The sequence below is a fragment of the Balaenoptera musculus genome, chromosome 2, assembly GCF_009873245.2.
Source record: "Balaenoptera musculus isolate JJ_BM4_2016_0621 chromosome 2, mBalMus1.pri.v3, whole genome shotgun sequence".
Classification (NCBI taxonomy): Eukaryota; Metazoa; Chordata; class Mammalia; order Artiodactyla; family Balaenopteridae; genus Balaenoptera; species Balaenoptera musculus.
Window position 1 is genome coordinate 147,736,471 of NC_045786.1, and position 13,270 is coordinate 147,749,740.

Consider the following 13,270-nt stretch of genomic DNA (forward strand, 5'->3'; position numbering starts at 1 on the left):
TATCTCCATGTAAGTCATATGCAAAGTGATATTATGGTGAAAAAATAGTGGCATGAATAATACCTGCTCATAGCCCAAGACATTTGATGTATCTTGGGCCTCAGTGTTTGTCGGATTTTGCAATTTCATGAGCAATATTTGTATTTTTTTTTAAAGTTCTGTATTTCTCTGTGTTCCACTTGATGTCAAATCTGTATTCTTAGGTCGTAGCGTTTCATTAAAAAAAATAAATAATCTCAGCCCCTCCTCCCTCTCCTCCCCCTCCCCCCCACACTCATTTCGTATAATATGGTAATGGTATCACCGTAGCTGTAATTACGGGTCATCTTCATTTCTTTCATCTCTGCCTGTTCTGATGGCTTCATTCCTTTGACGGAAAAGATTTGGCTCTGGGTGCTATGATTATTTTGTTAAGCGTTATTCGAATAGACAGGAGTGAGAGAAATTAATCAATCCAAATGCAATTAGCATCATGTTTAACCCAGTGATGGACGTCTCAAGGTGAAACAGCCAGGGGAGTTTCAGACATTATTATTCAATCCAGTGGTTCTTATCTAAATTATAATCAAGAGAGGTTTTTATTGGCTTCACAGTGTGAAGATGTAACTCTTTCCCTGCCCTGTGGGTCAAGAAGACTGGGGCCTCCATCCTCTGTAGACGTTTGCTGCTGCCAGCACCTTGAGGTGGGGGTGTTCCAAGCAGGAGGATTTTCTTAATATCCAAGTCCTTTGAAATTCATCTATACTGTGATCTTGGTCTGATTTTCCTGGGAGTGGGATATTGCCTGTGAATAAATTACTCTAACTTGAGGCAAAATATTTTGTGTCCTGATGAAGTCACTTTGACTAGTTCTTTCTTAACCTTACATGATAGATTATTATTGCTGTACTCACTTTATGAATGAGGAAATTAAGACTGTGTGAAGCTACTAGCCTTTGGTCACAATAAGTGTTTCACCACGATGTATTACTATGTAAAGGCCCTGAAGTGTGAATGTTCTGCAAAAATTTATGAGTATTTAATAAATGTTTGCCCCGAGTATATTAATCCATTGCTTTGATCTCATTGCCTTTCATTCAACTGAGTTTACCCTTGGAAGTGGAACCAAGTGAAATAGGCCTGTGAGGCCCTCTGAAGAGGAAACAAAATACAAATAAGAAGTTTTTAGGTCTCATTTCTTGAACACAGATCTTTGGGATTTGTTGTTATTGTTTTGGTTTGTTTTTTAGTAGGGAGAAGGATGATAAAAAGGATTGAATATTTGAAATCTAGTCTTGGTTTGCTCTTGAAAGAAGGCAGAGCAAGGAGAGTTGATGGAGAAACATAGGCTTTCACCTGAATACAGCATTTTTCAAATACCTGATAATTAAGATTCTTCTGCTTCTTTCAGTCTTCAGGCATCATGGATGACACTTCCCGTATTTTATGTTCCTGCTTGATGTTTTATATTCTGAGAATAAATCTGTTGGCTGGATGTTTCTGTCCTTTTTTTCCCCCTGTTGTGAAAAGCCATTAAAATTATTTTCGATATTGGAACTGTCCAAATGCATTTACCTGTACATTGAGTCCTGGCTTTTCTTTTTTATATTACTTCTTGGATAAAACATTCTCTGGAAGTGGCCCTTGCTATGAATTGAAAAAAACATGTTTGATATAAAATTATCTTTTCCTGAATTCACTGGAGAGAACACGGTCCTTAGCCACCCCACTCTTTTGGAAGAAAAAGTCATGTTAGAGAGACAAGACACTCAATAGAAAGAGAATCTGGGAAGTGTGCCCCAAAAAGGATTTTCTGAGAATTCTTAGGATGAAGATTTTCATAGTCAATGATAGTTTTGTCACGGATATAGCATCCAGACTGTTTTTTTCTTAGATATTCTTTCATTCTCAAAGAATGGGCAAAAGCCTAAGGCTGTTCTGTCTGCCTTCAAATGCTGCTTTTATATATTTTAGAGAAAAGTGAGATTTCTACCATAAAATCTTTTTTTTTAAATTTATTTATTTTAATTTATTTATTTTTGGCTGCGTTGGGTCTTCATTGCGGTGCACGGGCTCTAGGCGCTTGGGCTTCAGTAGTTGTGGCACAGGGGCTCTAGAGTGCAGGCTCAGTAGTTGTAGTGCATGGGCTTAGTTGCTCTGTGGCACGTGGGATGTTCTTGGACCAGGGCTTGAACCTGTGTCCCCTGCATTGGCAGGCGGATTCTTAACCACTGCGCCACCAGGGAAGTCCCTCTACCATAAACTCTTAACTTGAGTGGACTCTCCCACAAGAGTTGACTGAGAATGGTCAGTAGACCATATTACAATTACACCATTTTCTGAGGGCCACCAAATATTCAAATGAGGTCCCAAGAGAGTTCCTTCTCATCCAGGAACACCATGCTCAGTTCATAGCACCTTCTGCTCTTGACAGTGGCCCCAGCCACTCTCATATCAGAGGCATTATAAAGTGCTTAGTCCTTGACTTGAATTATTGATCACTTAGTGATAGGTTTTTGCGGAGGTCTGAACTGGAGCGTGGTGAAGAATCTCAGTCTGGCTGCCTGCCTGGAACTGCTCTGCTGTACGCCGGCTCTATGCCAGAGTGACAGGAAAACTTCCCCATTCCTGTGAGAGAGAAATCAGCACTGTAAATCACATTGGTTTCCTTTGTTCTCCTCTGATGTACCAAGGTACCTGTGAACAGCTAGCTAGCTCCATCTCAAAGGCCACTTCTCATTTATTTGAATTTTCCCTAATACCTAGTACATAGTAGGTAGGCCCTCTATGTGGCTGACTTAACTATTCATCCATCCCCTTCATGCTTCTCTCCTGCATAGCACACACTGATGACTAGGAGGTCCCTCAGCGGAATTAGAACGCCTTCAACTAAAAAATAATTGTTAAAGAAAAGTCGAAACTATAATCAGAACAAATGGCATCATTTCTACAAAACATCTTCTATAAATCTAGTTAAATAGATAACCTTTTAGCACATTGATTTAAACCAAACTAACTAGGGTTTTATGTGCTCCTTTTTGCTAGAAGAAGCTGCTGGTGTAGTTAAGGAAGGTCGCTGCCTCTAACTAGTACCCAGGTTTGAACCTCCAGAGTATACATGTTACACAGATGCAAGTCAGGCATGTTTCCCTTTGTTTTACATTTGAGAGCCTTTAAAAAATAAATAGTTCATCCTCTTTTTGCCACTCCTGGTGCTGCTTGTGTGCGCATTCGGTACTGACCTGGTACCTTTTCTCTTTTGTGAAACGGCAGCTGCAGAGACTCCGTTGTTTCCCATGACCGACGGAAAGCCCAAGGAAGGAGTCAAGGCTAAGAACAATGATCATATTAATTTGAAGGTGGCGGGGCAGGACAGTTCTGTGGCGCACAGATTAAGATTAAGCATACGCCACTTAGTAAACTAATGAAGGCTTACTGTGAATGACAGGGTTTGTCAATGAGGTAGGTCAGATTCCAGTTTAATGGGCAGCCAATTCATGAAACAGACACACTGTGAGAGCAAAATAACTTACTAGATTATGAAAGACAAGGGCTGAGTGAGCATGCCACTAATGGAGGAGGTGGGGGCTGTCACGGAACCAGCATTCTGCCCCAGTTGTTGTCGATCAAAACATAGCATTGGTGATTTAGCTTAAAAAAAATAAAGGGAATATGCTCGTGTACATCAACAGTTACTTTAAGTACAGTAAAGGAGTGAGGAAAGGGTACATGGAAGAACAGAGAAATCCATACTGTAGTAGCCAAGATGCCGTCAGTGTGTTCCAGCAGCAGACAGGAGGTGTCTGCTATGAAGGGAACTTGCTCTGTACTCCAGATCTCAGTTCCCACAGGCCAAGAAGACGTTCGCAGTTAGAAGACTGCAGTTTGGTTCTCCCAGATCCTGACTACTACAGTATGGATTTCTCTATTCTTTCATATACCCCTTCCTCACGTCTTTATTGTAGTTGAAGTAACTAGTGTACACAAGCATATTGGCTTTTTTTTTTTTTTAAGCTAAATGACCAGTGTTATGTTTTGCTTGACAACAACTGGGGCAGAATTCTGGTTCTGTAACAGTCCCCCCTCTCTCCATTAGTGGCGTGCTCATTCAGCCCTTGTCTTTCATATTCCAGTAAGTTATTTTGCTCTCACTGTTTAACAGAAATCAAACAAACAAAAATCCTTGCATACCTTGTTCCATTGGAGAATTTTAATGTTTTTCACTTTATCACTGTAAAACCCAGGGCAGTTTTATAACTTTTTTGTATATAGCTGTTACGTGTAAGGCAATCTGTCTTTAAGCAGGGATAAATTACTCTAAACGAAATGAATCCTAGGTAATTTTCCCATCAAGTATCTTGTTGCTTAAATAAACTTCTTGTTTGACATGAAAGAAAGAGTCATACAGTAGCTAGCATTTACAGAATGCCTGTGTGACCCTTGTATTAATCCCATCTTGAACAGATGAGGTGACTGATACACAGAGAGATGACTTGGGTGACTTGCCCACAGTGGTTCAGGCTCAGTGTAGGAGCTGGGGTTTGAATCCAAGCCTGTCCAATGCTAAAAGCCCTGCTCTTGGGAATTCCTTGGTGGTCCAGTGGTTAGGACTCCACGCTTCCATTGCTGGGGGCCCGGGTTCGATCCCTGGTCAGGGAACTAGGGTCCTGCAAGCTGCACAGTGCAGCCAAAATAAATAAATAAATAAATAAATAAAAGCCCTGCTCTTTTCACAGCGTTATGCTGTCTCCTTTGTTTCCTGGCCACTCAGAGTCTCCTAAACAGCCTGTTGTTGCTTTTCAGGATGTGAGAGAACCATCCGCCTCGCTAATGTTTTTAATTATATTGATTTAATTATATTGAGGCACAATATAAATATTTAAAGTAGTTTGCATTGGAACTGCAAACCACATGCTATGAGTTTCTTCCATTTCATTAAAAGTTACTTAATCTTTACATTGTTCTCTATATTAAAGCCAAGCAGAATTTTATCAGGCAATTGCCTCAAAGTTATAATCTAGAAAATCTTTCTGTAATGAAACCCATATGTCATGGGCGAAAGGTGCAAAGCCCTGGCCTAGAGGGCTGGTCTCGTGAGAGATTCTGCACCCAATCTCGTTAACCAGGGTGCCTCTGGTAATCCCTCATGCCCTCACCGGTGAGAAATCAGTCTGTACCACTGAATCTTTTTCAACCAGCCACCGGAAGATTTACTGCAGAGAAGGCAGTTTGGGGATAGCCATTGTGGAAAGGGAGCCAGAGGCAAGGCTAAATGTAGGATGGAGGAATTGGAGAGTCTAAAGAAGAGATTACATTAAAGCACACACCACCTTCACAGCAAGCAGGATGGAGTCCTCCCTTCAGCCCTGACCTCTCTAAAGTATACCCAGGTATTTACAGCTGCTGTGAACCTGACAGCCCTAGGTAAACTATGAAGGGGTGATAGAAACTGCATCAACCTGGAATTTGATTATAGTTTATCCATTTGCTGTCTTTAAATGTGTCCCCTGTCCCACACTCTGCAGCAGTTCACATGTTCACCCTTTGGTGACAGTATTGACTGTGGCTTTCTCAGTTTATGGTCTGTGCCCAGCATAGGAGGGCCTGTAAATCATGACTTGACGTGGAGGTCGTGCTTCTCTTCTGCAGAGCATACACTGGTGGCTGATGACCAATGGATCCCTCTTAGCATAGTGATTAGACTGTGGTAGCAGTGTTGCCTTCCCGTTGAATCTTGTAATCCTAGAGAATCAATCCAGAACCAGAAAATAGTTAAGAAATGGTGTTGACTCCAGATAAAACTTTCTCTAGCAATTTTATGGTCCCCAGGATGGTCTTCTAACACATTGTGGGAAAAGAGAACCAGGAGAGAAGGCAGGAATTGGAAGTGCCAAGCTGAAGAGTATGTAATCTTACCCTGGTCATTAGTGCAAGAATTATACCAAGTGGTAACTGTTGGGAAGAAGGGATGAAACTAGGCAGGAGGACATAGAAATACCTTACTATCCTCTGTCAGCAAGCATAGACTTCTCTAAAGGTTTTTTCCCGAAGAGATTTGAAATCGTTGGTGGGAGTTTTTTAGTAAAACACATTTACATTATAAACCCTACTGGAAGGGGTGTGTGTGTGTGTGTGTGTGTGTGTGTCTGTGTAGAAGAGGAATACAGAATAGTAGCAGAAGGCTGTCTCCCTACTCCTAATGGGATTTTGTAGCAGCATGTGCGAGTTTGTTTCAGAAGTCAAAAACGAACAGATGTTGGTATAAATTACCTCTGTGTCTGATGTCTTGCAAATTAAAAGCGCGGTTGGCATCGCTAAACAATTTCACTAGGTTTTGGGGGGGGGATGTAGTTAGCGGGTGGTGATTACTATAGCAGGTCGGTAAGAATCTTCACATTGCAGTAGAACGGGAGAGCCAAGGATAAAGAGATGAGGAATAATATAAGGGGTATATGAATTAATCAGAGATGTTAACATCTCTGATGACAAGTGAACAGGAGGGCATGTGCTCTGGAGCAGCCCCTGACCCACAGCAATTTCTCTGTGCACAAAAAGGGGTTGGTGCTTAGGATGTGATTTATAGGGCACAGCCCTCTTTTAGGGAGCAGCTAGCTATGTCACAAATTCGTATATCTCCTATATAGGACCAGCGAGTAGGAAAACTTTCTCCCCTCCCACGTAAAAGATGATGTCTTTTGTATTCCTTCTACTTTTACGGTGGTTTGCTGCAGCTCTGTGTACTTAGATTAGGTTGAAGGGGGAGGAATGACTGAGTGGAAGGGGGGTTGTTAAAAAGGATTGGTTAAATTCAAGGAGAGCTTGCCGCTGAGAGACTTTGGAATATCCATTTTTTTTCCTTTTAAATCCTTTTGATCCCTCGAATAGATTGGGTCTTGTAAAATTTTAAGTCTTAAAATATTGGTCATTCTCCCATTTGGGGAAAAAAAGAGCAAAGAATTGTGGGACATGAAGGACAGTAGGCAGAAATAATTAGTAAGATCAGTACAGTGCTCCTGGCCCAGGATTTTTGGAACAGGGCTCTGTTCTACCCAGCCGAGTATTGTATTACCCAAGTCTGATTTCCAGAGCACCTGCTTCTAGCCACTTTGCAGGATCATTTGATACTGTGTTTAAATTCATTAATAAGCACTGGAGAGTAGGCAGAAAACCTATCCAAGTAGGAATAAATGATGCGACCCACTCTGGCCAAAAGTATAAGTCAATTCCTATAGATCAGGCTGAGGGAAAAGATTCCAGGGAATGGGATTTTCGAGATTGCTAGCCTCCCTTATCACAGTTCATTCACTTATTCACTTAGGAAATACTGCATGCAAGAGAAGCAATAGACTACTTACCCTCCTCTGAAAGGCGCTGTGTTAATAATACCACTATACCAAGCATGATCATGGCTGAATACCCAAGAGGGCGGGGCAGGTGGCATTAATATGCTACTCATTTTACAGATGAAGAAACTGAGGCGCAGAGATCTTTCCCAGCTCAAGGTCTCGCCCAGCTGATAAATATTAGAGTTGGAACTTAAACTGAATTCAGATCCTGTGTTCTCTGAAAGAAATCCATGCTCCCTCCCCTGGGCAATAAAATACTTCTTTGGATTTCTTCTAGAGTAGTTAGTCCTTGTCCCTGGATCTCTCCATGAATCTGGCACTACTTCCATCAAGGGAAATGACTTTTCTTGCCAAATAAGCAAGGTAAATTTTGAAAGAATCCCACAATGTAGAGAATGGAGCAATGAGGGTCACTAACAAGTCTTATTGTTTGTCTGTGAAATGGAAGGAAACTAACTTTACTGTGTTCCTACTTGGTTCTAGTTCTTTTGTATATTATCATTCATCCAGCCAACATTTATTCAGCAGATACCGGGTCCAGCACTATGCTAGGTGCTGGTGATATAAAGAATAATAAAACACAATCTCTGCCCTCAGTTCTTCAACTTCCATGGAGGAAGACAAGTATATCAACAAGTAATTGCAAGTCTTATAGGAACTTTGTATGTATGGGATTTGGCGTAAACCCACTAAGGAAGGAATGGTCAGTTTGATTTGGGCCAGGGTACAGTTGAGGGCACATGAGACAAGCCCAACGCTGGGGCTTCCATTCCTAGTTAATGGGATTTCCTTTCCCTTTGTTGGAGCTTTGGAACTTGTGAAAGATGGGGAATGTATAGTCTGCAGTTACCAAAAGCTTTCCTGGTTACAAAGTTGGTATTGTTTTATTTCTTCCTTGTACAAATAAACCAAGAACTATTAAATGTAGATGGTGGGGTGTGGGAATGGGAGCCCATTCATCTAGCACCATCTGCTCTGCACCAGGGAAAGGAAGCAAGGAGGCTAGGGTGAAGGTCCTTCTCACCCCTGCAGGTGCCTCCCTAGCCACCTCACTCCTTTGGCCAAGATGGAGACATGTCCTTGGAAGCCACAGGGCACCATAGCCTGCTGTGTGTCCATTGCATAGTTCCAGAAGACTTCTGGCCCCGAGGCCAGCCATCGGAAACTTTCAGCATTGTTACATCCATTTAAGAGACATAAAAAGATGATCTTGTGGGGGTGAGGATGAAGGGGGTTATGCCGCGTACAATTTTTGAGGATTTGCTTGACAGAGCTAAAATGGGGGGCTTCTGGAGTGGGTCTCGTAACTGAGAAATGTTTTACTTTCATTTCAGAGCCTCATATGTAGGAAAGTAGCTGTATAAACCCTCTTGTAACTACAGCATTCAAAGATTGATGGTGCTGAAAGTGAGAGAAAGACACATAAACCTTGCCTGGCTATATTAAATATCTAAGGACTGACAATGCCAAGAGAGAGAAGACCAAAGCTCTATACACCCTACTTTATTACTCCATCCACAGATGAACTGCACTGAGGGAATATATACCCTGTTACATTACAGTATCCAGGGACTGCCACTGCTGAGAGATGGGGTAAATGATCTCTAATTTTGATTTGAGATTATAAATGTCCAGAGACCAACAATCCAGAAGAGACTCTAATCTAATCTTGGTTGGATTTTAGCCTCCAAGAGCAAACCCCCTGAGATAGTGGACATGAGTATCAGGTTACATTCTTGAGAGAGAGAGAGAGAGAGAGAGAGGTTTTGGGGGAATTCCCTGGTGATTTTTTTTAAGGGTAAATGATAAAGATTTCCCCAGTTGGCCTGTGACTTATAGTAATTACCAACTTCAGAACAGTTTAGTACAGTTTGTTGTCAATAGTGGTTTGTTTTCCTCCCATTTTGGAGGTTAGTAGAGATTGAATCTATTATGGTAGCAACTTTGTATACAATTTAAATCAATCTGCATTCTTAAATTAAGTCTTCCTGTGAAGCCTTTTTCAGATTTTAGGTCTTCATTTATCTTTCATTTGCTTTGTGATTCCAGCCAGAGAGATGACACGGGGGAAATTCCTCAACATTCTAGAGAAGCCCAAGAAGTAGCAGCTGCTTGTGGACAGGATGCCCTGGGGACTGGAACCGTGCTTCCCTCCCGGTGCAGTTCTGATGACGCGCACCTCACTGCTTCCTGACCAGAGGCCGGAGGGTGCACCTCCAGGACTGACCCTCTCCCCTGCTCCTGGCACTCTGCGCTTCTGAGGACATTCGGCGGCAAGAGAAGAATCTGCTCTACCCAAGGATCAGTGGTGCAGTTATTCATTCAGCTTCTAGACTGTGACCGTCTCAGCCTCGGATGTTGGTAACACCAGAAGGTATATCATTCTTAAAGGTCAAAGTCCTGCTTTCGTTTCCGGAAATGATTCTGGAGCTCCAGGATCTTACAGTTGATTTGATTCAGTGATAGCAAAGTCAGTTGAGACGTGTTGATGGGACGAGTTCTTTTGAATTGTACTTGATCTCTTACGAGGTGTTTATGATGCAAGGAGACCAGAGACCAATTAGATTCTGGACCAGACCATGCAGCTTGACCTGCAAGCTCACCACTGTATACTAGGTTCCAGGAATCCCCAGCTGGAGAAATGCTTTTAAAATTCTACATCTCTCAAGAGAGTCCCATCCCCCAATGCCTTCCATTCCCCACCTCCCAGCCCCCACCATCAGTCTGACTCCAGGGAAGGGGATCCTTGTGAATCAGGTCCCTCCTGAGATTAGCTTGTACGGTGAAAGGCATATGTAGGGTTGCATTGGGTTCTAGACCTCCAGACCAACTTAAAGGTGACAGAAAGGACTTTTGAGTTCTAGTTAATCTGTTACAGATTCAAGCGAGAAAGTCAGTATGGCCTGAAAGATAGGAGAAGGGGACTGCTTGCAGGAGTTCCCATTTGATTAAAAACTAGAAACTCTATTTGACCTTAAAGGAATGTGCTGTGGAATGGTGGCAATGTTTTGCCCCCCTTGTCCCACTCACAGCACAGATTAGATATTCCATCCATGTGACAGAAACACACACACACAAGAAAAAGAGAATTTCCTGACTTTACAACTCTTATGGAGCTCTTTGCCAGTTATCTGTCTCTATGTTAAAACCTGAAAATCTAGCCCGTGGGTAAAATTGATTATACATGTTCTCCTTATTTTGTCTTATAAGCCAGCCCCCGGCTTCTGTTGTTTGTAGAAGTACATGGGGTTTCCTAAACTTTATGAAAAGAACATCCATGTGGCAGTAGTGTGTTGGTGTTTGGACACAAGGAATGTTGTGGTCAAGGTTTTGATCCTGAGTGTCTGCTAGGGCACAAAACTATTCAGTTTAATAGCTGGTTCATTAACCATTTTCTGACACTTCTGCCTTGTTTCCCATGCTAGAGTTAATGTTGGATTTTTCTCTCATTTGCACCATTTGACCATCCATGCAATTTTACCTATTGATAAGTGGGGTGGAATTTAACACAAGACATACAGGAGAGTATGAGAAGGAAAACATTCTGCTTGGGTGCTATATAGAAGGTTAGGCTATAGAGGCTTTGATTTTAAGTAAAGCTTATTATTGACATTCCTTTATCTTAAATGCGGTTAAAGAGTGTGAAAGATGGGGAGAGAGAGAGAAAGGGGGGTGTGCAAAAACTAGTGCCATAATGTCAAATTCTAACTTTGCTCTGTTTTTGAGAGTTGATGACGTCAGGCACTTCTAAGTGCTTGGGGAAATTGAGAAACATATGGCGAACATTGGGATACCTCCCCCAAACCAACTCCAGTCTGTAAACTGAAGCTATGTAGTTGGTTTTTTGGTCTGCTTTGGCCTCTTCCTTTTACTGTCATCTTATTCACCAGCACTTAATGTAAGTAGATGTTTTAGAATTGTGATATTTATTGGTTTTGTATTTGCCGTCCTTAGAGATGTTAATGATGTATTTTTATATTGATAATATAAATTTATGTACAATGTGTGCATGTATGTATTTCAGGGTGTTAGAGGACTGTACTTTGTATATGGTGGTTTCTATGTCATCATAATAAATGTGTCCCTTTTATAGGAGAGTGAGTTTTTCCTCAAAAGGCCAACTTGCACATTTAAAGCATAGACCTCGTCAGAAAGCACAACTATAATGGCAGATGACCCACTATCTTCCCTTTAATATCACAGTGGGTGGTGTGGGGCTTTATGGTCATCTACTGCGTGGTCTCTAGCTGCCACTCTGTGCTGCCAGCCACCCAGCTCATTACTGCTCAACTCCCTAAACAGTGTTTAAAAATCTTTATAATACCTCGCCTCCTGTACTAATAAAGTCTAGATCCATCATCCTGGCATTTAAAACTCTCTACATCTAGTCCTAATCAACCCTCCAGTTTGGTTTCCTTTCTCTCCAGTATATGAAGTCTCTGTTCCAGTTAATCCGAACTGTTCCCAATTCCTCACTTACATGCTTTTGTTCTTGCTATTGAGTTCCTAGAAAGTCTTGCATCTTTTTCCTACACATCAACCTATCCTTCCTGTAAACCCCGCATGATCCAGCTGGACATAATCCTTCCCCCTCCATTCCTACAGCATTTATGTATACCTCCTTACGACTCTTACTACTACAATCCACCTTATATTTAAGTCATCTGAGTACATGTCTTAATTGCCCCGCTAAATTATCTGCTCTCTGAGATTGTGGCTGTCTCCCACACATCTAGTTCTTTGTCAGTGTCTTCTTTGAACTGGGGGTTCATGACCTACCTGTTTGCATGCTTCCAGTTAAACATGACAGATCAAAAACAAATATTTCTCTGCCACCTGCTAAAACCATTAGTAAGCATTTCTTTACAACTCTGTTCAGGAACTAAAGAGGAAGTGCTAATCAGTACTACTGCTGTCACCCACTGATAGTTTACCTGCTCCAGACCAGAGCATGCCCTTTTAGAGAAAACATTCCCGTTTAAGGAAAGCAAATTGCTTAGCATCATTGATTCAGCATTGTTTCCCAAGAAGACATCTGGGTGGACAGTAGATTTCTCTGATCTAGAAAAGCACGGCTGGTTGATTGACTGAAAAGGTACAGCATGACAAATATGCTGTTCTAAATCTTTAGAGATGATTTTTCTCATATATAAGTATCATTTGCCTACAGGTTTGTCTTCTCTTTTCTTTTGCTGTTCCAAATACCATCCATGCCTCACATCTGTTGCCCGTGAGCAGCACCAGTCCTGAGAAGCATAGCACTGGTGCCTGGAGGCACATTTTCAAATTCTTATTCTAAGCTGTTCTCACCAACGGTCTCATTGCTTCTTGCTCTCTTCTGTCTCTCAGGTTTTAGGCCTCAGCTGATTTGCTTGGCTTTCTTTTCATTGTTGGAGCAGTAGAAGTTCACAGGCTATCAATTGCATTGATATCAAAATGCTATCATTAATTTATCTTTTTGTTACCTACTTATTGTATTTTTTTAAATGGACAACTGCTAACTGCTCCTTGTTTTCGGTCCTCTGGCTGCAGGTTATTTTAGCTCCTCTGTCTTCTGAACTCACCCAAATCAAAGCAGTGAAAATGAAGCTGGTGAAAGTCATTCCATTGCCCCTGTGGCTTCCGAAGGGTGTTTGGACTTCCATAAGGACTTTATAATAAAGCCAAGGAATTTCATTTTCAGTGGGATGCTCTGGGCCCTTCTGTTTCCTCCAGGATTAAGGCATCACAGGAAGGTAAATGCAGAGCAGGAAGGGAGGAAATGGGCAGTGGGCCACGGTGATGGTCCCAGGGATCAGATAACAGGGTTTCATACCAGCTCTCAACTTCTGCACAAACTCCGTCTCCAAGCATTTGGTTATGTTCTGCAGTTTCTGTTTTCTTCATCCTTTGAGAACTACAGGACTACCTGCCCTTGCATGGGCTTCATTTCACCAGAGGACCTT

The 13,270-nt window shown here is 41.9% G+C and overlaps 1 protein-coding gene and 1 pseudogene across 2 annotated transcripts in view; both read left to right on the top strand.

Moving 5' to 3' along the window:
* LIN52 (lin-52 DREAM MuvB core complex component) overlaps positions 1 to 11,416 on the top strand; it is a 119,418-nt gene extending 108,002 nt beyond the window's left edge. Inside the window, exons 6-7 of one of the 2 annotated variants that reach the window (XR_005018875.1) lie at positions 8,660 to 8,918; positions 9,375 to 11,393. Coding sequence is in view for 1 of the 2 variants with exons in the window: in XM_036844516.1 (XP_036700411.1) it covers positions 9,375 to 9,430 (56 nt within the window). In the remaining variant the exon portion in view is untranslated. Of the gene's footprint in view, positions 1 to 8,659; positions 8,919 to 9,374 lie in introns of both variants that reach the window. The other variant, XM_036844516.1, reaches the window with a different exon arrangement.
* LOC118891162 lies at positions 3,276 to 4,789 on the top strand (annotated as a pseudogene).
* Positions 11,417 to 13,270: the final 1,854 nt, after the last annotated feature.